This window comes from Triticum urartu, chromosome 6A (genome assembly GCF_056163025.1).
Source record: "Triticum urartu cultivar PI428250 chromosome 6A, HENAU_Tu73, whole genome shotgun sequence".
NCBI classification, from domain to species: Eukaryota; Viridiplantae; Streptophyta; class Magnoliopsida; order Poales; family Poaceae; genus Triticum; species Triticum urartu.
Window position 1 is genome coordinate 2,978,928 of NC_141878.1, and position 26,956 is coordinate 3,005,883.

General features: G+C 49.6%; 4 protein-coding genes and 1 pseudogene across 4 annotated transcripts; 1 reads left to right on the forward strand and 4 right to left on the reverse strand.

Moving 5' to 3' along the window:
* The first annotated feature begins 2,088 nt into the window (after positions 1-2,088).
* On the forward strand, positions 2,089-5,248 carry LOC147962938 (uncharacterized; annotated as a pseudogene).
* Positions 5,249-8,753: 3,505 nt separating this feature from the next.
* Positions 8,754-12,015, reverse strand: LOC147962939 (uncharacterized). The gene is made up of 3 exons (XM_087527815.1): positions 12,001-12,015; positions 9,248-11,963; positions 8,754-9,166 (listed from the first exon to the last, which is right to left on the reverse strand). Exons 1-3 carry the CDS (start codon positions 12,001-12,003, stop codon positions 8,754-8,756), a joined length of 3,132 nt encoding a protein of 1,043 aa, XP_087383941.1. The 5' UTR covers positions 12,004-12,015.
* A 1,553-nt stretch (positions 12,016-13,568) lies between these two features.
* Positions 13,569-16,830, reverse strand: LOC147962940 (uncharacterized). The gene is made up of 3 exons (XM_087527816.1): positions 16,816-16,830; positions 14,063-16,778; positions 13,569-13,981 (listed from the first exon to the last, which is right to left on the reverse strand). Exons 1-3 carry the CDS (start codon positions 16,816-16,818, stop codon positions 13,569-13,571), a joined length of 3,132 nt encoding a protein of 1,043 aa, XP_087383942.1. The 5' UTR covers positions 16,819-16,830.
* A 1,553-nt stretch (positions 16,831-18,383) lies between these two features.
* Positions 18,384-21,645, reverse strand: LOC147962941 (uncharacterized). Its single transcript, XM_087527817.1, has 3 exons — positions 21,631-21,645; positions 18,878-21,593; positions 18,384-18,796 (listed from the first exon to the last, which is right to left on the reverse strand). The coding sequence occupies exons 1-3, from the start codon at positions 21,631-21,633 to the stop codon at positions 18,384-18,386; spliced, it is 3,132 nt and encodes a 1,043-aa protein (XP_087383943.1). The 5' UTR covers positions 21,634-21,645.
* Positions 21,646-23,198: 1,553 nt separating this feature from the next.
* Positions 23,199-24,851, reverse strand: LOC125517539 (putative receptor-like protein kinase At3g47110). Its single transcript, XM_048682740.2, has 2 exons — positions 23,693-24,851; positions 23,199-23,611 (listed from the first exon to the last, which is right to left on the reverse strand). The coding sequence occupies exons 1-2, from the start codon at positions 24,726-24,728 to the stop codon at positions 23,199-23,201; spliced, it is 1,449 nt and encodes a 482-aa protein (XP_048538697.2). The 5' UTR covers positions 24,729-24,851.
* Positions 24,852-26,956: the final 2,105 nt, after the last annotated feature.

The following is a 26,956-nucleotide window of genomic DNA, read 5'->3' on the forward strand; positions in this document are numbered from 1 at the left end:
GGCGACGCGGATCGTGACAAGTGTCACTACTGTGGCATCGCAGGCCACTGGGCCCGGGACTGCCGCAAGAAGAAACGCGAGGAGGAACATTCCCTCCTTGCACATGGCCAAGCAGGCGAGGACGACGATCGGGTCTACTGATGATCGAGGAGGCCTCCCTGACAGCTGCGGCCGTCACGCCGCGTGCTGGAGCGGGTGAGGAGGTCTTCTTCCTCAACGAGTCGTGCGCCCGCATGGAACTCTGCCGCGCTCCCGGAGATCAGGACGCGGCCTGGTACCTCGACACGGGTGCATCGAACCACATGACCGGTGACGAGGCGGAGTTCGCCGAGCTGGACAAGGGCATTCATGGCTCGGTCAGGTTTGGGGACGGCTTGCTCGTGTCAATCCAAGGGCGGGGCACCGTCCTGTTCGCCGCGGCTGACGACGGGCATCGTGCACTCACCAACGTGTACTGGATCCCACGGCTCAAGAGCAACATCGTGTCCATCGGGCAGCTCTACGAGAACGGCGGCCCCACGCACGTCGAAGCCGGCATCATGGCGGTGCGCGACCGCCAGCACCGCATCCTGGCCAGAGTGCCGCGCACCCGCAACAGGCTCTACATCGCCCGTCTACAGCTCGCCAACCCCGTCTGCCTCACTGCGCACTCCGGGGATGAGGCGTGGCGCTGGCACGGGCGCTTCGGGGACCAACACTTCGACGGCCTCGAGCGGCTGGCACGGGCACTTCGGGGACCAACACTTCGACGGCCTCGAGCGGCTGGCACGTCAGACCATGGTCAAGGGCATGCCTCGTCCACCACTCCAAGCAGGTTTGCGACACTTGCCTAGTGGGCAAGCAGCGGCGAGCGCCTTTCCCTCAACAGGCTAACTACCGCACCACCGAGCCGCTTGAGCTTGTGCATGGTGATCTTTGCGGGCCTATCTCGCCGCCCACTCTGGGCGGCAAGCGTTACTTCCTGTTGCTTGTGGATGATCACAGCAGGTTCATGTGGTTGTACCTGCTCCAGAGCAAGGACGAGGCAGCCGAGGCGATCCAGCGCTTCCAGGCACACGCAGAGCGCGAGACGGGGCGGAAGCTGCGCACTTTCCGCTCTGACCAAGGCGGAGAGTTCAACTCCGGCGAGTTCAGCGCACATCTTGCTGATCTTGGGGTCCAGAGGCACCTCACCGCGCCATACTCGCCCCAACAGAATGGCGTGGTGGAGAGGCGCAACCAAACCGTCATCGGGACGACCCGGTGCATGCTCAAGGCGATGGGAGTGCCGCCGCAATTTTGGGGCGAGGCCGTGTCCACAGCCGCTTTCGTGCTCAATATGGCGTACTCCAGAAGCGTACCGGGCAAGACGCCATTCGAGGTCTGGCATGGCAGGAAGCCCTCCGTCAACTTCTTGCGCGTGTTCGGCAGTGTGGCGCATGTCAAGAACACACGCCCACACCTCTCCAAGCTTGAGGACCGGAGCAAAGCCATGGTTATGATCGGGTACGAGACGGGGAGCAAGGCGTACCGGCTCTACGACCCGGTGGGCAACCGAGTCCATGTCTCCCGTGATGTCGGCTTCGACGAGACGCGAGCATGGGACTGGGAGAAGAGTGGCACGGACCGGGAAGGTATGAGCTTTACAATTGAGCCCATGTCAATCCTCACAGGCGGTCCGTCATCTACGGCATGCTCCTCCTCATCGCCTGGCGCCCCGCGATCATCCGCTCAGTCCGCGTCCCTGTCAAGCACGCCATCCACGACAACAGCATCGACCGGGGGCGACGACGACACCCCAGCGACGACCACTACCGCGCCCACGGCTCCCCCGGCTCCTGCGCGCACGACCGGCAACCTCGCGCCGGTGCACCCGATGACGACACGCGGCAAGGACGGCATATTCCTCCCCAACCCTCGCTACATGGACACGCCTGAGAAGGCGGCACGGAACGCGCCTCCTCCAGGGCTGGAGGAGTTCGACGACGCTGACGGCGAGATCGATGACGACGAACTCATCGACGAGCTGCACCTCGCGCTGGGCGAGGTGCCCGGCTCCTTTGAGAAAGCAAAAGGTGAGACGTGCTGGCACCACGCGATGATGGAGAGATGAACTCCATTGAACCCAACCAAACCTGGGAGCTCGTGGACCTGCCCGCTGGTCACCGTCCGATCGGCCTCAAATGGGTATACAAGACCAAGAAAGATGCCCACGGTGCGGTAGTGAAGCACAAGCGAGGTTGGTGGCGAAGGGATATGTATAGAAGCACGGCGTCGACTACGACGAGGTGTTCGCGCCGGTGGCCAGGCTCGAGTCCGTCCGCCTCCTGCTCACTCTGGCTACGCGCGCGAGCTGGACTGCGCACCACATGGACGTAAAGTCCGCCTTCCTCAACGGCGAGCTAGAAGAGGAGGTTTACGTGGTGCAGCCGCCGGGGTTCACAGCTACCGGCGAAGATTCGAAGGTACTCAAACTCAGGAGCAGCGCATGAAGATCGGGATGGTGGAGCTCGACGAAGCACACAAGGCTTAGGGAGTGATTGTGGACTTAAACCTTGTGTATTTGTCAGTTTAGTCTTAGCAGAAAGTAAACGCTGCTTAGTCAGCTGAGTAGATAAGTTTGTTAGAAAGTTTTTTCCTTAGAATTAGTCCACACCCCGCACGAGCTGGATCGTGGGATGGCGTGATCGTTGTGGCTCGGCATGGCTGTTTTCTCGGACCGTTAGTGGCCTCATTTCCCTTCTGTAACAGAATAAGAGGAGAAGAAGAAATGCAGAAAAGTTGCAAGTATTCGCAACGCAAAACCACTATCTTCTGAGCACTCTCGTGTGTGTGTGTGTGATCGGTGCTTACATAGACATGGACAATATATACTTTGTGGTATGCTCACAAAGGCTTGCTATCTGTAGTGGCTTGTATATATTGCACGATCATACCGTTCCAGCTCAAATGACTCAAGCCGGGGCTCCTCTTTCGCTCCATCCTCCATGCTTTTCTTGTTGACTGTAACTTCTCTATTCTAGCACTCATGCACGTACTCGTGTGCATGCCCACGTTGTAGCACCACCTCGCGCACCTCGCGCCTCATGTAACTGCGCTCGGCGCCTCCTCTGTAACCCGACTATATTAGGCTGAGTCATACACTCGAGAGCACCCAAGGTGCATTCTCTCATTCCTCTCCTTGTCTACATGGTATCAGACGCTAGGCCTCACCAACGTCGCTAACTGCCTTCCGCTGCTCCGTCTTGCCGGCGACATAGTTGCCCCATCACCGCCCCCTCCTCCACCACCCCCACCCCCTCCCAACCATGGTCTTCACGGCGCCTTTGCTGCCGCCGCCGCTGCCACACCGAGCCGTAACGCCCTCCTCACCCCCTCAGCTCTCGCAGCGGCCTCGTGTACCGGCACCATCATCCCGGGCGCCGGTGCCCCCGACCTGCACCTTGCGCAGCCGCCCTCCCACCTAGCTGCCATCTACATCAACCAGCATGTCCCCATCGTCCTTTCCTTGCAGCCACCCAACTTCTCCCAGTGGCGCACCCTGTTCGAGGTCACCTTCCAGAAGAGCGGTGTCGTCGCCCACATCAATGGGGCGCCGCGGCCCAATGATCCTCTTTGGCTACAGGACGATGCACACATTGTCTCCTGGCTCTACAACCGCATCAGCCCAGAGATCTTTGGGCTTGTGCACTTCCGCGGCACCACGGCCACGGAACTCTGGGCGGCGATCACCTCCATCTTCTTGGAGAACAGGGAGCATCAGGCGGTCTTCCTCGCCACCGACTTCCGCCGTATCGAGCAAGGATCTGGCTCGGTCCTCTCCTACTTCACGTGCCTTAAGGACTGCGCTGATCGTCTCTTCGACCCTAGTGAGCCCGTCGGTGACCGCGAGCAGGTCCTCAACATGTTTTGCGGTCTTCATCCACGCCCGCGCTACGCCGTGCCCATCCTGACGATGCAGACACCCTTCCCCTCCTTCCTCCGCTACTGCGCTTTCCTCCTCCTCGAGGAGAGCCGCCAGTCCGCGGAGCCGTCCAGCGACATCGCCGTTCACGCCGCCCGCGCTCCTGCCAGCACCAACTCCGGCAGGGGTGCCGCAGGCAGCGGCGGTGGCCCGAACCGTCGCGGTGGCGGTGGTGGCCGCAACAAGGGAAAAGGCAAAGCGCCGCGGGAGATCGGCAACTGCAGCAACAACGTGCCAGCGCCGCGCCCGCTTGCCCCGTCCCCGTCTGCTCACGCGCCCTGGACGGGCATGGTGCACGCCTAGCCGGTGCCGTGGCGTCCGCACGCCCCTAGCGCGGGTGTGCTCGGCCCTCTCCCTGGTGGACACGCACCGTTCGCTGGTGTGGCCTCGCACTACTCTGCTCCGCCATCGGCCTCATACGGCGCGCTTCCTGCGCAGTGGACCCCCGGCGTCGTCCCACCTTACCCTCTCTACGGCGCGCCTACGGCGGGGGTGTCCTCGTCCTCAGCTCAGGCTGGCTGGGAACAGTCCTCGCTGGTGCACGCCCTCAACAACATGCACGTCCAGCAGCCGCATCCGCCGTAGCCTAGCGGGGACTGGTACCTGGACACCGGAGCATCCTCACACATGGCCTCCTCGTCAGGTTTGCTCACCTCCTCCAGCCCTTGTCATTCTTCTCGCATAGTGGTTGGCGATGGATCATCGTTCGCGGTTACACACTCTGGCACTGCCCACATCCCCACGTCTGCTGATCCTCTTACCCTGCGCCATGTTCTAGTCTCTCCCAACCTCATCAAAAATCTTGTCTCTGTCAAGAAACTAGCTCGTGACAATCCCGTTAATGTTGAATTTGACGATGTGGGTTTCTTTGTCAAGGATCGAAGGACGAAGCGGGTGATCCTCCGGTGTAAATCTAACGATGAAATCTACCCAGTCACGCAGCCCGATCGCCACCTCGCCCACGCTGCAAGTGTCGCCTCGCTGGACCGGTGGCATCAACGACTGGGCCACCCAGGCCATGACGTCCTCCACCGCATGCTGCGTGCCTGCTCCGTCCATCTCCCCGGCTCGCCGTCACACATCTTCCATGACTGTCAGTTAGGAAAGAGCGTTAGGCTCCCGTTTTCTTCTTCAGAACATGTGTCGTACTTTCCTTTTCAGTTAGTGCACTGCGATGTTTGGACCTCGCCCGTGCCCAGTGTATCAGGCAAGCAGTACTATCTTGTTCTTCTCGATGATTATAGTCACTTTTTGTGGACATATCCCCTTCATCGCAAATCTGAAGTTTTTCCTCTTATACGATGATTTGCCCGCTTCGCTCGTCGACAGTTCAACCTGAACTTGCTCGCTCTCCAGTGCGACAACGGATGAGAGTTCGACAACTATATTGCTCGCGCCTTCCTCTCCAACGAGGGCATCTCTCTTCGTTTTTCTTGCCCATACAAATCACCACAAAACGGGCGAGCTGACCGAGTACTCCGCACCCTGAACGACACTGTTCGCTCGCTCCTCACACACACATCCATGCCGTTCACGTACTGGGTCGAAGCTCTTAACACGGCCACATTCCTCCTCAACCTTCGCTCGTGTCGCACTCGCCACGACCACACCCCCTTCTTCCTTCTCCACGACATACACCCTGACAACGCGTCGGTGCGCGTGTTTCGGTGTCTCTGCTACCCCAACATCACAGCCACTACCCCGCACAAACTCGCTCTGCGCTCTGCAGCTTGTGTCTTCCCCGGCTATTCCTCCGAGCACAAGGGATACCGCTGCCTCGATCGCACAAACAACAGCGTTCTCGTCTCATGCCATGTCGTCTTCGACGAGACCCACTTCCCCATCTCCCATGCTACCACTGAACCCACACCTCCTAACGATGAAACTGATCAGCTACCCCTGCCAGTCGTCCCACGCCGGCCTGGCTCGCAGCGATCCCGACCATGCCCTACCACTTCCCCACCTCCTATCACGGTCGCACACCTGCCCAGCTCTCCGATCGTCACCATGACCCACACAGACCACCCAGCTCTCTGGTAGCTGCTGACTCTCCTACGTTCACCGCGTCGCCGGACTCCGCACCTACCGTGAACTCCAGTCCCGCCAACGCTCCAACAGCAACTCCAGCACACCGTTGCCTGCTCGCGCCTCCCACGTGCCCACGCACGCTATGATCACCCGTGGGCGCGCCGGCAAGTTCCTTCCCAACCCCAAATATGCTGAAACAAACACTGCTTCTGCCGTCTCCACCATCTCACCCGTGCCCAAGTCCGTGTCCGCCGCGCTTTGTGATATCCATTGGCTAACCGCTATGCAGGATGAATACACTGCGCTCATGGCGAACAGGACATGGACGCTCGTGCCTCGGCCCAGGGGTGCCAACATTGTCACGGGAAAATGGTTCTCCAGGCATAAGCTCAAAGCTGATGGATCCCTGGATCGCTACAAGGCAAGATGGGTAGTCCGCGGGTTCTCGCAACGCCCTGGTGTGGACTTTGATAAGACATTCTCGCCAGTGGTCAAAGCAGCTACCATCCGTGCTGTCCTCACCGTCGCCGCCGCGCGCGACTGGCCCGTGCACCAAAAGATTTCAGAGAAGAATCAAATATTGTTCATAGATAGACAAGATCATAAACCCACAATTCATCGGATATCGACAAACACACCCCAAAAAGAGTTACATCGAATAGATCTCGAACAAGATCGAGGAGAACTTTGTATTGAGATTTAAAGAGAGAGAAGAAGCCATCTAGCTACTAACTATGGACCTGAAGGTCTGAAGTAAACTAGTCACACATCAATGGAGGGGCCATGGAGTTGATGTAGAGGACCTCTGTGATCAATGCCCCCTCCGGCGAAGCTCCGAAAAAGACCCCAATATGGGATCTCTTGGTTATAGAAGGTTGCGGCGGTGGAAATAGGGTTTCGTGGTGCTCCTGGATGTTTTCGGAGTATGTGAACATATATAGGAGGAAGAAGTAGTTTGGTTGAGCCATGAGGGGCCCACGAGAGGGGAGGGCGCGCACAGGGGGGTAGCCGCGCCCCCTGCCTCGTGGACGCATCGTTCGTTTCTTGACGTCCACTCCAAGTCCTATGGATCATGTTTGTTCCAAAAATCACGCTCCCGAAAGTTTCATTCCGTTTGGACTCCGTTTGATATTCTTTTTCTACGAGACACTGAAATAGGCCAAAAAAACAGCAATTTGCACTGTGCCTTGGGTTAATAGGTTAGTCCCAAAAATAATATAAGTGTAAAATAAAGCGCATTAACATCCAAAACAAATAATATAATAGCATGGAACAATAAAAAATTATAGATACGTTGGAGACGTATCAAGGATCCCCAAGCTTAATTCCTGCTCGTCCTCGAGTAGGTAAATGATAAAAACAGAATTTTTGATGTGGAGCCGCGCCAGCTTCTTCCTCTCCCAACAGAAGTATCCTGACGAGCTATTGGATCGTGCCAACGTGACCGCTTGCAAGCCCGTGTCAACGCCAGTGGACACGCATTTGAAGATGTCCGCCGCCGTGGGCGCGCCCGTCCGCGACGCCTCGGAGTACCGTAGCCTGGTGGGCGCGCTCCAGTACATCACTCTCACGCACCCTGACCTCGCCTATGCGGTCCAGCAAGCTTGCCTCTTCATGCACGACCCGTGCGAGTAGCACCACCCCCTCGTCAAACGGATCCTGCGCTACCTGCGCGGCACCTCGACGCACGGGCTCCATCTGCACTGCTCTACTTCACTCGACCTGGTGGCCTACACCGACGCTGACTGGGCCGGGTGCCCCAATACGCGCCGCTCCACGTCTGGCTACGCCGTCTTCCTCGGCAACTCGCTCGTCTCCTGGTCATCGAAGTGCCAACCGACCGTCTCCCGCTCCAGTGCGGAGGCGGAGTACTGCGCCGTCGCCAATGCCGTTGCAGAATGCTGCTGGCTGCGCCAGCTTCTCGGTGAACTGTGCGTGCCTCTGCCCACAGCCACGGTGACCTACTGCGACAATATCTCCTCTGTTTACATGGCTGACAACCCAGTGCATCACCGGCGCTCCAAACACATCGAGCTCGACATCCATTTTGTCCGCGAGAAGGTTGTTGTGGGCCAACTGCGCGTTCTCCATGTCTCGACCACGCAGCAGTTCGCCGACATCCTGACGAAGGGCCTCCTGACGCCGGCGTTCCAAGAATTCCGTTCCATCCTGTGCATCCGGCCACCCGATGCTCAGAGTACGGCGGGGTGTTGACTGTAATGTCTCTAGTCTAGCACTCCTGCACGTACTCGTGCATGCCCACGTTGTAGCACCACCTCGCGGACCTCGCGCCTCATGTAACTGCGCTCGGCGCCCCCTCTGTAACCCGGCTATATTAGCGTGAGTAATACACTCGAGAGCACCCAAGGTGCATTCTCTCATTCCTCTCCTCGTCTACACTTCTATATGCTCACAGACAAACAGGAGGTGCGCATCTAAAACTTGTCAAATATTGTGTCTACATTTTCAGGCATCGCTATCCTTATAGTAATACAAACAATAAATTCGGATCATTGCTTGGAAAAAAATTAGAATAAGAAAATAGACAAAAAGGAACTTCTCAAACTCTCTACAGTCTGAAGCATGAAGTAATAATATAGCCTGCATGTGTACAATTCTGAAATAGTGGAAGAACAATTACACTGCTTGATTTCTGAACTCCCTACAACCTTCTCTAATGCTATTATTACAGAACCCCATGGTTGTGCATTTTTTAAATAAAATTGTAGGGCAACATAGCATCGAGAACAATTACTAAGTGAAACGATGGGTAATTTTATTATTATGCAGGATCATGTCGATGCTCGGTCGAGGCTTCTCTTTCTGCTCCATGCTCCCTTGTAAACTGAAGGTATGCATCTCTGATTGTGTGCATCTCCACCACTGCATCTCTCGTCAATGCTCGTTCTCGAGGTTGTTGCTTTGAGCAGGATATACCAAGCCTCAAGACCGAGACCAAGCACTGCTGGATCCTAATACTTGTAGTGCTATCATGTCGTCCATTGTGCAGCCACATTGTGGGGTCAGCTATCTCCAAGGTTCTGTCTGGAAGAGCATCCTCAACAAACCTGTGCAGATCCAATGAATCTCTAAATGTGTCTTCTGTTGGGCTCCTTCCTATAAACATCTCGAGCAGCAATATGCCAAGACTATAAATGTCACCGGCTTTTGAGACTGTAGAACATTCTCCGTACTCTGCAATTATGCAATGTCTTGTGGTTAACATGCCATATTCTACTGAAAAGTAAAATAGAAAGTTAGAAAAGTTTCCGTCACCTGGAGCAACATAGCCTATGGAACCTCTAATTCCAGTTGAGCTATATGAAGTTTGCACCCCTTCTCTTGTATTTTCTTGAAGGATCTTTGATATGCCAAAGTCTCCAACTCGTGCGCTCATATCTTCAGCAAGAAGAATGTTGCTTGGCTTAAGATCACAATGTATTACCAATGGTTGACAGTGGTTGTGCAGATATTCTACTGCATCCACAACATTCACAGCCATATCTAGCCTCTGGGCAGGGCTTAGCGTGTTGTTTGCAGTGGGCTCTTGAGACTGATGAAGCCAACCATCCAAGTTACCATTGGGCATGAACTCATAAATCAATGCCTTGAACTCTTGACCTTGGTGGTTGACGCTTGAACAAGAAGTAATGATCTTAATGAGACAACGGTGTCGTATTCTCCTCATGGCCTCACACTCAACCTCAAAACTCTTGGAATACCTAGATTGACCAAGGTTAAACACCTTGATAGCCAATGCTCTTTCTTCAGTGTCCAAAACACACTTATACACTGCACCATAACTTCCTCTCCCAAGCAAGTTGGCTTCTGAAAATTCATTAGTTCCCCTCAATAATGCAACATATGAGATTCTCTTGTGATGATGATCACCAACTAAATTTTGTGCTAATGTCTTGTGGCCTGGGTTGAGATTCTTGCAGAGTGCCCAAACAAGAAGAATAACTGAAAGTGTGAAAAAGATTGCTCCAGTTGTCGCTAGTAAAATTACAAGAGACTTTGGCATCTTTATTTTGTTCTTGCTCGTAGGGCATGGAGCCAAATGAAGTAGAGGTGTACCACCACACAAATTGATGTTCCCGGCAATCGCTGCGTAAGTGATGTTTCTGAAAACACCTTCAATTGGCACCTCACCTTGCAAATTGTTGAAGGATACATCCAGTTCTGACAATGATGTCAAATTCTGTAGAACTATTGGGATCGGTCCTGAAAAGTTGTTGTGTGCTAGGTACAACCCATCCAGATTTCTAATATTGGCAAGAGCATGAGGAATATTACCAGAGAACTTATTCATGGTCAGGTTTAGTACACTGAGCCCCTTAATATTTGTCAGTGCTCGAGGTATGCTTCCCTCAAACAAATTACTGTCTAATGATAGCCATTCCAACACAATGCAATTCTGAATACTGTTGGGTATCTTGCCAGACAATCGGTTTCCTGACAGAGTAAGTCGATTAAGGTTTATCAAGCTACCAACTTCACCAGGAATTGGTCCAGAAAAGGAATTGTACGACAAGTCCAAATACCAGGAAAGGTTGGGTAATTTTAAAATCACTCTTGGTATTGAGCCGTTAAGATGGTAATTCTTTGACAAATCAACTACGAAGAGGTTTCTCAAATTTCCCAAGCTTACTGGAATTGGCCCCTCCAAGTTGTTGTTACGTGCATTAACGATAATCAAACGTGAAAGGTTTCCTAGCATGGGCGGTATGAGGCCAGACAATCTATTGGTGTACAGGCTTAGATCGATCAAGTTCTCCAGCTTGCCAATGCTTTCTGGAATCACTCCAGATATGGAAGTATTTGCAATCATAAGCCTTTTGAGACCGACCAAATTGCCGATGTCTGTAGGAATAACCCCAGAGCCCCCATTGTGTGCTATATATAAGTCATGGAGAGTCATTGAGAGATTCACAATTGAACCCGGTAGCCATCCTCCAAAAGAATTTGTGCCGAGTACCAATTGCTCCAGTCGGCTACAGTTTGCCAAAGAAGTGATGAATTCCCACCCTTTGTGGTCATTTGCTTCAAGTTTATTTTCAGCCAAGTTTAGTAATTGGAGAGCTCCGTGCCTCCCCAATGTTGGAGGCACATACCCACTAAATCTATTTAAAGCGAGACTAAGATGTCTGAGATTAGACATATTGGAAAGTGATGAAGGGAGGACCCCAGTGAAGTGATTAGAATTTAAGTTGAGAAATTCCAACTTGGGGAAATTGTTACCGATATCATCTGGAATGCTTCCGTCTAGCATATTAATTCCTACAAACAAGAATTCCAGCGATGACCAGTTGTAGAGAGAAGTTGGAAGCATACCAGTGAGGAGGTTTCCAACTAGATTGAAATACTGCATGCTCTCGATGGTACCGAGACCTGGAGGGATCGAGCTAGTGAGTTGGTTACGGGAGAGGTCGAGTATCTCTAGATAGGACAGATTGGCCAGCGACGCTGGGATGGGCCCTATGAAGTGGTTGTTTCTCAACGTGATCAGTACCAAGTTTGTGAGCTTCTCACCGAGCTCAGCCGGGATGCGCCCACCAAGTGTGTTGTTGTCCAGTCTGATTTCAGTCAGGCTAACACATGAGGTTAGGTTTGCCGGCAACGTACCCGAGAAGGAGTTGTCGTCTAAGTAAAGTCTCTGCAGGCGGCGGAGGCGGCCTAGGCTGGCCGGAATGTCCCCGTGAAGAGAGTTAAAGCTCAGGTCGAGCGTCCGCAGGAACGTTAGGTTCCCGATGGCCGGGGAGAGTGCTCCGGCGAGCCCAGCGCCAGTCAATCTCAGCGCCACCACCCGCGCCGGCCTGCGGTTGCAGGTCACGCCTTCCCAGCTGCAGAAGCCGCCGCTGGTGTTCCAGGAGGCCAGCAGCGAGCTGCGAGGGCTGAGCTGTGCTTTGAAAGCAAGCAGCGCGGCCTCATCGTCAGCGCTCGTACCAATGATCAACATGATGGCAACAAGTGAGTGTAGCAAGCTCATGGCTATGCGATGACGACCCATATTGTTGTGTCCCTCGTTGCATGCGCTCTTGGTTTGGTTTGCAAGTAGCATTTGCGTATGTGTTTCATATATATGCTAGCTTAGCTTAACTGGTCTAGTAATATTTCTGTCCGTCGTCAGCATAGCACTCAAATGCCCGCCTTGATTCAGAGTTTGCCATCTGTCAGCAACACAAAGGCTGTTACGTACCATGCAGAGATATGCATATGATATGTCGGCGCGAGACTTGATCGTTTCAAAAGGTTGGTATCACCAGAAGTCAGTCAGTGCAGTCTTACAGTGTATGATGGCCAATACTAGTTTACAATGAGTCGGTCATAGGAGTCCTTGATGGTGATGGGCACCATTGCGGTCCGGGATAAAATAAAAATATTACTACTGGCCGGCCCTGATGGGCATGTTGCACTTGATATACGTAAGGAGGTGAACAGCAAGACAGGATGATGATGTACGATATTGCCGGCCGCTCCTCTCTTCGTCTCCTTTGTTGTGCCGCGGGCAACATATCATCATCAATGTCTGCCGGAGACAAGAGATGGATGCACGAGTTAAGGAAGACCAGTCCACGGACATGGATGCGGGAGCATCGTTATTCAACACTGCTCGGATACGTTTTAACCCGCTTTTGATCTAACACGACAAATTTCATGCAAACCGGCCAATATTCATCAAAGTTCGTATAAAAAATAGCACAAATTATCCATACATCTTTCCCTAATAATAATAAAGGACGGACTGACTTTATTAGATTCATCGTCGTGGCATTTTTATAAAAAAACCACTCATAAATTACGTATTCAACCCATAATGCTATTTTAAGTCTGTAGAGAAAACGTTCCGTGGGTGAGCCTCGGCCATACGATGGAGAAGAAATACACACGAGCGAGCAGAATTGTAAAAGAAAAACACAGGCACACACGAGCACGAGGGCTCGCCTTCGATGCGTACAGGTACGCCGCCACCGCCTCCGCACGCGGCCTCTCCGGCCATCCGATGCTCAGAGTACGGCGGGGTGTTGACTGTAATGTCTCTAGTCTAGCACTCCTGCACGTACTCGTGCATGCCCACGTTGTAGCACCACCTCGCGGACCTCGCGCCTCATGTAACTGCGCTCGGCGCCCCCTCTGTAACCCGGCTATATTAGCGTGAGTAATACACTCGAGAGCACCCAAGGTGCATTCTCTCATTCCTCTCCTCGTCTACACTTCTATATGCTCACAGACAAACAGGAGGTGCGCATCTAAAACTTGTCAAATATTGTGTCTACATTTTCAGGCATCGCTATCCTTATAGTAATACAAACAATAAATTCGGATCATTGCTTGGAAAAAAATTAGAATAAGAAAATAGACAAAAAGGAACTTCTCAAACTCTCTACAGTCTGAAGCATGAAGTAATAATATAGCCTGCATGTGTACAATTCTGAAATAGTGGAAGAACAATTACACTGCTTGATTTCTGAACTCCCTACAACCTTCTCTAATGCTATTATTACAGAACCCCATGGTTGTGCATTTTTTAAATGAAATTGTAGGGCAACATAGCATCGAGAACAATTACTAAGTGAAACGATGGGTAATTTTATTATTATGCAGGATCATGTCGATGCTCGGTCGAGGCTTCTCTTTCTGCTCCATGCTCCCTTGTAAACTGAAGGTATGCATCTCTGATTGTGTGCATCTCCACCACTGCATCTCTCGTCAATGCTCGTTCTCGAGGTTGTTGCTTTGAGCAGGATATACCAAGCCTCAAGACCGAGACCAAGCACTGCTGGATCCTAATACTTGTAGTGCTATCATGTCGTCCATTGTGCAGCCACATTGTGGGGTCAGCTATCTCCAAGGTTCTGTCTGGAAGAGCATCCTCAACAAACCTGTGCAGATCCAATGAATCTCTAAATGTGTCTTCTGTTGGGCTCCTTCCTGTAAACATCTCGAGCAGCAATATGCCAAGACTATAAATGTCACCGGCTGTTGAGACTGTAGAACATTCTCCGTACTCTGCAATTATGCAATGTCTTGTGGTTAACATGCCATATTCTACTGAAAAGTAAAATAGAAAGTTAGAAAAGTTTCCGTCACCTGGAGCAACATAGCCTATGGAACCTCTAATTCCAGTTGAGCTATATGAAGTTTGCACCCCTTCTCTTGTATTTTCTTGAAGGATCTTTGATATGCCAAAGTCTCCAACTCGTGCGCTCATATCTTCAGCAAGAAGAATGTTGCTTGGCTTAAGATCACAATGTATTACCAATGGTTGACAGTGGTTGTGCAGATATTCTACTGCATCCACAACATTCACAGCCATATCTAGCCTCTGGGCAAGGCTTAGCGTGTTGTTTGCAGTGGGCTCTTGAGACTGATGAAGCCAACCATCCAAGTTACCATTGGGCATGAACTCATAAATCAATGCCTTGAACTCTTGACCTTGGTGGTTGACGCTTGAACAAGAAGTAATGATCTTAATGAGACAACGGTGTCGTATTCTCCTCATGGCCTCACACTCAACCTCAAAACTCTTGGAATACCTAGATTGACCAAGGTTAAACACCTTGATAGCCAATGCTCTTTCTTCAGTGTCCAAAACACACTTATACACTGCACCATAACTTCCTCTCCCAAGCAAGTTGGCTTCTGAAAATTCATTAGTTCCCCTCAATAATGCAACATATGAGATTCTCTTGTGATGATGATCACCAACTAAATTTTGTGCTAATGTCTTGTGGCCTGGGTTGAGATTCTTGCAGAGTGCCCAAACAAGAAGAATAACTGAAAGTGTGAAAAAGATTGCTCCAGTTGTCGCTAGTAAAATTACAAGAGACTTTGGCATCTTTATTTTGTTCTTGCTCGTGGGGCATGGAGCCAAATGAAGTAGAGGTGTACCACCACACAAATTGATGTTCCCGGCAATCGCTGCGTAAGTGATGTTTCTGAAAACACCTTCAATTGGCACCTCACCTTGCAAATTGTTGAAGGATACATCCAGTTCTGACAATGATGTCAAATTCTGTAGAACTATTGGGATCGGTCCTGAAAAGTTGTTGTGTGCTAGGTACAACCCATCCAGATTTCTAATATTGGCAAGAGCATGAGGAATATTACCAGAGAACTTATTCATGGTCAGGTTTAGTACACTGAGCCCCTTAATATTTGTCAGTGCTCGAGGTATGCTTCCCTCAAACAAATTACTGTCTAATGATAGCCATTCCAACACAATGCAATTCTGAATACTGTTGGGTATCTTGCCAGACAATCGGTTTCCTGACAGAGTAAGTCGATTAAGGTTTATCAAGCTACCAACTTCACCAGGAATTGGTCCAGAAAAGGAATTGTACGACAAGTCCAAATACCAGGAAAGGTTGGGTAATTTTAAAATCACTCTTGGTATTGAGCCGTTAAGATGGTAATTCTTTGACAAATCAACTACGAAGAGGTTTCTCAAATTTCCCAAGCTTACTGGAATTGGCCCCTCCAAGTTGTTGTTACGTGCATTAACGATAATCAAACGTGAAAGGTTTCCTAGCATGGGCGGTATGAGGCCAGACAATCTATTGGTGTACAGGCTTAGATCGATCAAGTTCTCCAGCTTGCCAATGCTTTCTGGAATCACTCCAGATATGGAAGTATTTGCAATCATAAGCCTTTTGAGACCGACCAAATTGCCGATGTCTGTAGGAATAACCCCAGAGCCCCCATTGTGTGCTATATATAAGTCATGGAGAGTCATTGAGAGATTCACAATTGAACCCGGTAGCCGTCCTCCAAAAGAATTTGTGCCGAGTACCAATTGCTCCAGTCGGCTACAGTTTGCCAAAGAAGTGATGAATTCCCACCCTTTGTGGTCATTTGCTTCAAGTTTATTTTCAGCCAAGTTTAGTAATTGGAGAGCTCCGTGCCTCCCCAATGTTGGAGGCACATACCCACTAAATCTATTTAAAGCGAGACTAAGATGTCTGAGATTAGACATATTGGAAAGTGATGAAGGGAGGACCCCAGTGAAGTGATTAGAATTTAAGTTGAGAAATTCCAACTTGGGGAAATTGTTACCGATATCATCTGGAATGCTTCCATCTAGCATATTAATTCCTACAAACAAGAATTCCAGCGATGACCAGTTGTAGAGAGAAGTTGGAAGCATACCAGTGAGGAGGTTTCCAACTAGATTGAAATACTGCATGCTCTCGATGGTACCGAGACCTGGAGGGATCGAGCTAGTGAGTTGGTTACGGGAGAGGTCGAGTATCTCTAGATAGGACAGATTGGCCAGCGACGCTGGGATGGGCCCTATGAAGTGGTTGTTTCTCAACGTGATCAGTACCAAGTTTGTGAGCTTCTCACCGAGCTCAGCCGGGATGCGCCCACCAAGTGTGTTGTTGTCCAGTCTGATTTCAGTCAGGCTAACACATGAGGTTAGGTTTGCCGGCAACGTACCCGAGAAGGAGTTGTCGTCTAAGTAAAGTCTCTGCAGGCGGCGGAGGCGGCCTAGGCTGGCCGGAATGTCCCCGTGAAGAGAGTTAAAGCTCAGGTCGAGCGTCCGCAGGAACGTTAGGTTCCCGATGGCCGGGGAGAGTGCTCCGGCGAGCCCAGCGCCAGTCAATCTCAGCGCCACCACCCGCGCCGGCCTGCGGTTGCAGGTCACGCCTTCCCAGCTGCAGAAGCCGCCGCTGGTGTTCCAGGAGGCCAGCAGCGAGCTGCGAGGGCTGAGCTGTGCTTTGAAAGCAAGCAGCGCGGCCTCATCGTCAGCGCTCGTACCAATGATCAACATGATGGCAACAAGTGAGTGTAGCAAGCTCATGGCTATGCGATGACGACCCATATTGTTGTGTCCCTCGTTGCATGCGCTCTTGGTTTGGTTTGCAAGTAGCATTTGCGTATGTGTTTCATATATATGCTAGCTTAGCTTAACTGGTCTAGTAATATTTCTGTCCGTCGTCAGCATAGCACTCAAATGCCCGCCTTGATTCAGAGTTTGCCATCTGTCAGCAACACAAAGGCTGTTACGTACCATGCAGAGATATGCATATGATATGTCGGCGCGAGACTTGATCGTTTCAAAAGGTTGGTATCACCAGAAGTCAGTCAGTGCAGTCTTACAGTGTATGATGGCCAATACTAGTTTACAATGAGTCGGTCATAGGAGTCCTTGATGGTGATGGGCACCATTGCGGTCCGGGATAAAATAAAAATATTACTACTGGCCGGCCCTGATGGGCATGTTGCACTTGATATACGTAAGGAGGTGAACAGCAAGACAGGATGATGATGTACGATATTGCCGGCCGCTCCTCTCTTCGTCTCCTTTGTTGTGCCGCGGGCAACATATCATCATCAATGTCTGCCGGAGACAAGAGATGGATGCACGAGTTAAGGAAGACCAGTCCACGGACATGGATGCGGGAGCATCGTTATTCAACACTGCTCGGATACGTTTTAACCCGCTTTTGATCTAACACGACAAATTTCATGCAAACCGGCCAATATTCATCAAAGTTCGTATAAAAAATAGCACAAATTATCCATACATCTTTCCCTAATAATAATAAAGGACGGACTGACTTTATTAGATTCATCGTCGTGGCATTTTTATAAAAAAACCACTCATAAATTACGTATTCAACCCATAATGCTATTTTAAGTCTGTAGAGAAAACGTTCCGTGGGTGAGCCTCGGCCATACGATGGAGAAGAAATACACACGAGCGAGCAGAATTGTAAAAGAAAAACACAGGCACACACGAGCACGAGGGCTCGCCTTCGATGCGTACAGGTACGCCGCCACCGCCTCCGCACGCGGCCTCTCCGGCCATCCGATGCTCAGAGTACGGCGGGGTGTTGACTGTAATGTCTCTAGTCTAGCACTCCTGCACGTACTCGTGCATGCCCACGTTGTAGCACCACCTCGCGGACCTCGCGCCTCATGTAACTGCGCTCGGCGCCCCCTCTGTAACCCGGCTATATTAGCGTGAGTAATACACTCGAGAGCACCCAAGGTGCATTCTCTCATTCCTCTCCTCGTCTACACTTCTATATGCTCACAGACAAACAGGAGGTGCGCATCTAAAACTTGTCAAATATTGTGTCTACATTTTCAGGCATCGCTATCCTTATAGTAATACAAACAATAAATTCGGATCATTGCTTGGAAAAAAATTAGAATAAGAAAATAGACAAAAAGGAACTTCTCAAACTCTCTACAGTCTGAAGCATGAAGTAATAATATAGCCTGCATGTGTACAATTCTGAAATAGTGGAAGAACAATTACACTGCTTGATTTCTGAACTCCCTACAACCTTCTCTAATGCTATTATTACAGAACCCCATGGTTGTGCATTTTTTAAATGAAATTGTAGGGCAACATAGCATCGAGAACAATTACTAAGTGAAACGATGGGTAATTTTATTATTATGCAGGATCATGTCGATGCTCGGTCGAGGCTTCTCTTTCTGCTCCATGCTCCCTTGTAAACTGAAGGTATGCATCTCTGATTGTGTGCATCTCCACCACTGCATCTCTCGTCAATGCTCGTTCTCGAGGTTGTTGCTTTGAGCAGGATATACCAAGCCTCAAGACCGAGACCAAGCACTGCTGGATCCTAATACTTGTAGTGCTATCATGTCGTCCATTGTGCAGCCACATTGTGGGGTCAGCTATCTCCAAGGTTCTGTCTGGAAGAGCATCCTCAACAAACCTGTGCAGATCCAATGAATCTCTAAATGTGTCTTCTGTTGGGCTCCTTCCTGTAAACATCTCGAGCAGCAATATGCCAAGACTATAAATGTCACCGGCTGTTGAGACTGTAGAACATTCTCCGTACTCTGCAATTATGCAATGTCTTGTGGTTAACATGCCATATTCTACTGAAAAGTAAAATAGAAAGTTAGAAAAGTTTCCGTCACCTGGAGCAACATAGCCTATGGAACCTCTAATTCCAGTTGAGCTATATGAAGTTTGCACCCCTTCTCTTGTATTTTCTTGAAGGATCTTTGATATGCCAAAGTCTCCAACTCGTGCGCTCATATCTTCAGCAAGAAGAATGTTGCTTGGCTTAAGATCACAATGTATTACCAATGGTTGACAGTGGTTGTGCAGATATTCTACTGCATCCACAACATTCACAGCCATATCTAGCCTCTGGGCAAGGCTTAGCGTGTTGTTTGCAGTGGGCTCTTGAGACTGATGAAGCCAACCATCCAAGTTACCATTGGGCATGAACTCATAAATCAATGCCTTGAACTCTTGACCTTGGTGGTTGACGCTTGAACAAGAAGTAATGATCTTAATGAGACAACGGTGTCGTATTCTCCTCATGGCCTCACACTCAACCTCAAAACTCTTGGAATACCTAGATTGACCAAGGTTAAACACCTTGATAGCCAATGCTCTTTCTTCAGTGTCCAAAACACACTTATACACTGCACCATAACTTCCTCTCCCAAGCAAGTTGGCTTCTGAAAATTCATTAGTTCCCCTCAATAATGCAACATATGAGATTCTCTTGTGATGATGATCACCAACTAAATTTTGTGCTAATGTCTTGTGGCCTGGGTTGAGATTCTTGCAGAGTGCCCAAACAAGAAGAATAACTGAAAGTGTGAAAAAGATTGCTCCAGTTGTCGCTAGTAAAATTACAAGAGACTTTGGCATCTTTATTTTGTTCTTTCTCGTAGGGCATGGAGCCAAATGAAGTAGAGGTGTACCACCACACAAATTGATGTTCCCGGCAATCGCTGCGTAAGTGATGTTTCTGAAAACACCTTCAATTGGCACCTCACCTTGCAAATTGTTGAAGGATACATCCAGTTCTGACAATGATGTCAAATTCTGTAGAACTATTGGGATCGGTCCTGAAAAGTTGTTGTGTGCTAGGTACAACCCATCCAGATTTCTAATATTGGCAAGAGCATGAGGAATATTACCAGAGAACTTATTCATGGTCAGGTTTAGTACACTGAGCCCCTTAATATTTGTCAGTGCTCGAGGTATGCTTCCCTCAAACAAATTACTGTCTAATGATAGCCATTCCAACACAATGCAATTCTGAATACTGTTGGGTATCTTGCCAGACAATCGGTTTCCTGACAGAGTAAGTCGATTAAGGTTTATCAAGCTACCAACTTCACCAGGAATTGGTCCAGAAAAGGAATTGTACGACAAGTCCAAATACCAGGAAAGGTTGGGTAATTTTAAAATCACTCTTGGTATTGAGCCGTTAAGATGGTAATTCTTTGACAAATCAACTACGAAGAGGTTTCTCAAATTTCCCAAGCTTACTGGAATTGGCCCCTCCAAGTTGTTGTTACGTGCATTAACGATAATCAAACGTGAAAGGTTTCCTAGCATGGGCGGTATGAGGCCAGACAATCTATTGGTGTACAGGCTTAGATCGATCAAGTTCTCCAGCTTGCCAATGCTTTCTGGAATCACTCCAGATATGGAAGTATTTGCAATCATAAGCCTTTTGAGACCGACCAAATTGCCGATGTCTGTAGGAATAACCCCAGAGCCCCCATTGTGTGCTATATATAAGTCATGGAGAGTCATTGAGAGATTCACAATTGAACCCGGTAGCCGTCCTCCAAAAGAATTTGTGCCGAGTACCAATTGCTCCAGTCGGCTACAGTTTGCCAAAGAAGTGATGAATTCCCACCCTTTGTGGTCATTTGCTTCAAGTTTATTTTCAGCCAAGTTTAGTAATTGGAGAGCTCCGTGCCTCCCCAATGTTGGAGGCACATACCCACTAAATCTATTTAAAGCGAGACTAAGATGTCTGAGATTAGACATATTGGAAAGTGATGAAGGGAGGACCCCAGTGAAGTGATTAGAATTTAAGTTGAGAAATTCCAACTTGGGGAAATTGTTACCGATATCATCTGGAATGCTTCCGTCTAGCATATTAATTCCTACAAACAAGAATTCCAGCGATGACCAGTTGTAGAGAGAAGTTGGAAGCATACCAGTGAGGAGGTTTCCAACTAGATTGAAATACTGCATGCTCTCGATGGTACCGAGACCTGGAGGGATCGAGCTAGTGAGTTGGTTACGGGAGAGGTCGAGTATCTCTAGATAGGACAGATTGGCCAGCGACGCTGGGATGGGCCCTATGAAGTGGTTGTTTCTCAACGTGATCAGTACCAAGTTTGTGAGCTTCTCACCGAGCTCAGCCGGGATGCGCCCACCAAGTGTGTTGTTGTCCAGTCTGATTTCAGTCAGGCTAACACATGAGGTTAGGTTTGCCGGCAACGTACCCGAGAAGGAGTTGTCGTCTAAGTAAAGTCTCTGCAGGCGGCGGAGGCGGCCTAGGCTGGCCGGAATGTCCCCGTGAAGAGAGTTAAAGCTCAGGTCGAGCGTCCGCAGGAACGTTAGGTTCCCGATGGCCGGGGAGAGTGCTCCGGCGAGCCCAGCGCCAGTCAATCTCAGCGCCACCACCCGCGCCGGCCTGCGGTTGCAGGTCACGCCTTCCCAGCTGCAGAAGCCGCCGCTGGTGTTCCAGGAGGCCAGCAGCGAGCTGCGAGGGCTGAGCTGTGCTTTGAAAGCAAGCAGCGCGGCCTCATCGTCAGCGCTCGTACCAATGATCAACATGATGGCAACAAGTGAGTGTAGCAAGCTCATGGCTATGCGATGACGACCCATATTGTTGTGTCCCTCGTTGCATGCGCTCTTGGTTTGGTTTGCAAGTAGCATTTGCGTATGTGTTTCATATATATGCTAGCTTAGCTTAACTGGTCTAGTAATATTTCTGTCCGTCGTCAGCATAGCACTCAAATGCCCGCCTTGATTCAGAGTTTGCCATCTGTCAGCAACACAAAGGCTGTTACGTACCATGCAGAGATATGCATATGATATGTCGGCGCGAGACTTGATCGTTTCAAAAGGTTGGTATCACCAGAAGTCAGTCAGTGCAGTCTTACAGTGTATGATGGCCAATACTAGTTTACAATGAGTCGGTCATAGGAGTCCTTGATGGTGATGGGCACCATTGCGGTCCGGGATAAAATAAAAATATTACTACTGGCCGGCCCTGATGGGCATGTTGCTCTTGATATACGTAAGGAGGTGAACAGCAAGACAGGATGATGATGTACGATATTGCCGGCCGCTCCTCTCTTCGTCTCCTTTGTTGTGCCGCGGGCAACATATCATCATCAATGTCTGCCGGAGACAAGAGATGGATGCACGAGTTAAGGAAGACCAGTCCACGGACATGGATGCGGGAGCATCGTTATTCAACACTGCTCGGATACGTTTTAACCCGCTTTTGATCTAACACGACAAATTTCATGCAAACCGGCCAATATTCATCAAAGTTCGTATAAAAAATAGCACAAATTATCCATACATCTTTCCCTAATAATAATAAAGGACGGACTGACTTTATTAGATTCATCGTCGTGGCATTTTTATAAAAAAACCACTCATAAATTACGTATTCAACCCATAATGCTATTTTAAGTCTGTAGAGAAAACGTTCCGTGGGTGAGCCTCGGCCATACGATGGAGAAGAAATACACACGAGCGAGCAGAATTGTAAAAGAAAAACACAGGCACACACGAGCACGAGGGCTCGCCTTCGATGCGTACAGGTACGCCGCCACCGCCTCCGCACGCGGCCTCTCCGGCCATCCGATGCTCAGAGTACGGCGGGGTGTTGACTGTAATGTCTCTAGTCTAGCACTCCTGCACGTACTCGTGCATGCCCACGTTGTAGCACCACCTCGCGGACCTCGCGCCTCATGTAACTGCGCTCGGCGCCCCCTCTTTAACCCGGCTATATTAGCGTGAGTAATACACTCGAGAGCACCCAAGGTGCATTCTCTCATTCCTCTCCTCGTCTACACTTCTATATGCTCACAGACAAACAGGAGGTGCGCATCTAAAACTTGTCAAATATTGTGTCTACATTTTCAGGCATCGCTATCCTTATAGTAATACAAACAATAAATTCGGATCATTGCTTGGAAAAAAATTAGAATAAGAAAATAGACAAAAAGGAACTTCTCAAACTCTCTACAGTCTGAAGCATGAAGTAATAATATAGCCTGCATGTGTACAATTCTGAAATAGTGGAAGAACAATTACACTGCTTGATTTCTGAACTCCCTACAACCTTCTCTAATGCTATTATTACAGAACCCCATGGTTGTGCATTTTTTAAATGAAATTGTAGGGCAACATAGCATCGAGAACAATTACTAAGTGAAACGATGGGTAATTTTATTATTATGCAGGATCATGTCGATGCTCGGTCGAGGCTTCTCTTTCTGCTCCATGCTCCCTTGTAAACTGAAGGTATGCATCTCTGATTGTGTGCATCTCCACCACTGCATCTCTCGTCAATGCTCGTTCTCGAGGTTGTTGCTTTGAGCAGGATATACCAAGCCTCAAGACCGAGACCAAGCACTGCTGGATCCTAATACTTGTAGTGCTATCATGTCGTCCATTGTGCAGCCACATTGTGGGGTCAGCTATCTCCAAGGTTCTGTCTGGAAGAGCATCCTCAACAAACCTGTGCAGATCCAATGAATCTCTAAATGTGTCTTCTGTTGGGCTCCTTCCTGTAAACATCTCGAGCAGCAATATGCCAAGACTATAAATGTCACCGGCTGTTGAGACTGTAGAACATTCTCCGTACTCTGCAATTATGCAATGTCTTGTGGTTAACATGCCATATTCTACTGAAAAGTAAAATAGAAAGTTAGAAAAGTTTCCGTCACCTGGAGCAACATAGCCTATGGAACCTCTAATTCCAGTTGAGCTATATGAAGTTTGCACCCCTTCTCTTGTATTTTCTTGAAGGATCTTTGATATGCCAAAGTCTCCAACTCGTGCGCTCATATCTTCAGCAAGAAGAATGTTGCTTGGCTTAAGATCACAATGTATTACCAATGGTTGACAGTGGTTGTGCAGATATTCTACTGCATCCACAACATTCACAGCCATATCTAGCCTCTGGGCAAGGCTTAGCGTGTTGTTTGCAGTGGGCTCTTGAGACTGATGAAGCCAACCATCCAAGTTACCATTGGGCATGAACTCATAAATCAATGCCTTGAACTCTTGACCTTGGTGGTTGACGCTTGAACAAGAAGTAATGATCTTAATGAGACAACGGTGTCGTATTCTCCTCATGGCCTCACACTCAACCTCAAAACTCTTGGAATACCTAGATTGACCAAGGTTAAACACCTTGATAGCCAATGCTCTTTCTTCAGTGTCCAAAACACACTTATACACTGCACCATAACTTCCTCTCCCAAGCAAGTTGGCTTCTGAAAATTCATTAGTTCCCCTCAATAATGCAACATATGAGATTCTCTTGTGATGATGATCACCAACTAAATTTTGTGCTAATGTCTTGTGGCCTGGGTTGAGATTCTTGCAGAGTGCCCAAACAAGAAGAATAACTGAAAGTGTGAAAAAGATTGCTCCAGTTGTCGCTAGTAAAATTACAAGAGACTTTGGCATCTTTATTTTGTTCTTGCTCGTGGGGCATGCAGCCAAATGAAGTAGAGGTGTACCACCACACAAATTGATGTTCCCGGCAATCGCTGCGTAAGTGATGTTTCTGAAAACACCTTCAATTGGCACCTCACCTTGCAAATTGTTGAAGGATACATCCAGTTCTGACAATGATGTCAAATTCTGTAGAACTATTGGGATCGGTCCTGAAAAGTTGTTGTGTGCTAGGTACAACCCATCCAGATTTCTAATATTGGCAAGAGCATGAGGAATATTACCAGAGAACTTATTCATGGTCAGGTTTAGTACACTGAGCCCCTTAATATTTGTCAGTGCTCGAGGTATGCTTCCCTCAAACAAATTACTGTCTAATGATAGCCATTCCAACACAATGCAATTCTGAATACTGTTGGGTGCGCGTCCGTCGGCGTCATTCGGAACAGGTTGTCCACCAGGACCCTTTCCAAAGGCCACCTTCAAATCCTTGGCATATCATGTACATCAGCACCAGTACGGTGGCGAGGCTTCGTCCGGTGATCTGCCTCACCTTTGAAATGCTTGCCTTTCTTTCTTACGGGATGCCTGCTCGGAAGAAATCGACGATGTCCCAGGTACACATTCTTCTTACAATTAGCCAAATATATACTGTCCGTATCGTCCAAACAGTGCGTGCATGCGCGGTATCCCTTGTTTGTCTGTCCTGAAAGGTTACTGAGAGCAGGCCAATCATTGATGGTCACGAACAACAACGCCTTTAGGTCAAATTCTTCCCCCATGTGCTCATCCCACGCACGTACACCTGTTCCATTCCATAGTTGTAAGAGTTCTTCAACTAATGGCCTTAGGTACACATCAATGTCGTTGCCGGGTTGCTTAGGGCCTTGGATGAGCACTGGCATCATAATGAACTTCCGCTTCATGCACAACCAAGGAGGAAGGTTATACAAACATAGAGTCACAGGCCAGGTGCTATGGTTGCTGCTCTGCTCCCCAAAAGGATTAATGCCATCTGCGCTTAGACCAAACCATACGCTCCTTGCGTCATCTGCAAACTCCTTCCCGTACTTTCTTTCGATTTTTCTCCACTGCGACCCGTCAGCGGGTACTCTCAACTTTCCGTCTTTCTTACGGTCTTCTCTGTGCCATCGCATCGCCTTGGCATGCTCTTTGTTTTGGAACAAACATTTCAACCGTGGTATTATAGGAGCATACCACATCACCTTGGCAGGAATCTTCTTCCTGGGGCGCCGGCCCTCGACATCACCAGGGTCATCGCAGCAGATCTTATAGCGCAATGCACCACATACCGAGCAAGCGTTCAAATCCTCGTACTCACCGCGGTAGAGGATGCAATCATTAGGGCATGCATGTATCTTCTGCACCTCTAACCCTAGAGGGCAGACAACCTTCTTTGCTTCGTACGTACTCTCGGGCAATCCGTTGTCCTCTGGAAGCATATCCTTTATCATTACCAGCAACTTTCCAAAATGTCAGGTACACCATTGTCGTGGTATTCTCACGGGGGGTGTTGCAAGACGACATATGCCACAAGGGCTTAGTGTGAGGGTAAGACTGCTGCTGATAGGACCGGGAGCGGGTATGCGAGTAGCACGCGGTGGTTTGCCCATCTTCGGAGCTCTCCGGAGAGATAATACTCCTATTGCTGCATGTCTGAGTGTATCTGGTATATCTGGTATAGAGTCGCTCCTGGAGCTGTATCTGGGATCAGTACCATGGGTATCTGACTTCGTATATATGCGGGTGGTCTGGTGAGCATGCAAGCTCCAGTGGCCGAATGGCATGTTCCTCCTAAATGGGTGTGTGCCTGTGGGCATGTATGCATGCGTGGGTGCATGTGTGAGAGAGTGTGTGAGAGTGTCCATCCTCCTGGATGGATGGATGAGGACTCCTTTTATAGTGTGAGGTAGCTTAGTATGTAAGCTATGTAGGTATGGTAGCTAGGTAGCTAGTGGCATGGGCAAAGGCATGGTGGGTGTCATGCTTGTCCCCTGGGTCACTTCATAAATAGTGCCAGGGGACAAGTGACACTATACATGATGGCATCGAGGTACAGCCGTCTCGTCCGCGGTATGGCCGCCACGTCGGGGTCTTGTCGGTGTCGGGTCGGGCTGCAGTCGGTAGCCGGCTGGTAGGCGCAGTCGGCAGCCGGCTGGGGAGCCAGCGGAAGCGGCCGGGCAGTCGAACTGAGGGGCTTTGCCAGCCCCGATGTCTTGAAATGTCGTCTTGCCGTCTTCGGGGTACCCGTGGTCGGTTACTCCGACAGTAGCCCCCAAGCCTCCGGGCAACTTGGCAAAGTTGGGCGGAGGTTTTTTGGCAAATGTTCATGGAAATGATCATAAAAAAGGACAAAGTTAGTCCACGCAAATATATCATATGCTTGCTTTTAGTATTGCAAGTTTTATGCGGAGGGTGCCGACTCGGTTTCGTCCGAGCCCCCTTCAATCTTCCCGGGCGTTTTTCGCATGGGTGGCCTCCAGCGTTCACTCTTGCTAGTCGGCAGC

Bases quoted from the DNA above. Each gene is read 5' to 3' on its own strand.
- LOC147962939 (XM_087527815.1), bottom strand. The intron at 9,167-9,247 runs GTGACGGAAACT...GCATAATTGCAG, and splicing joins CATAGGCTATGTTGCTCCAG to AGTACGGAGAATGTTCTACA.
- LOC147962940 (XM_087527816.1), bottom strand. The intron at 13,982-14,062 runs GTGACGGAAACT...GCATAATTGCAG, and splicing joins CATAGGCTATGTTGCTCCAG to AGTACGGAGAATGTTCTACA.
- LOC147962941 (XM_087527817.1), bottom strand. The intron at 18,797-18,877 runs GTGACGGAAACT...GCATAATTGCAG, and splicing joins CATAGGCTATGTTGCTCCAG to AGTACGGAGAATGTTCTACA.
- LOC125517539 (XM_048682740.2), bottom strand. From the start codon at position 24,728: ATGAATAAGTTCTCTGGTAATATTCCTCATGCTCTTGCCAATATTAGA. The intron at 23,612-23,692 runs GTGACGGAAACT...GCATAATTGCAG, and splicing joins CATAGGCTATGTTGCTCCAG to AGTACGGAGAATGTTCTACA.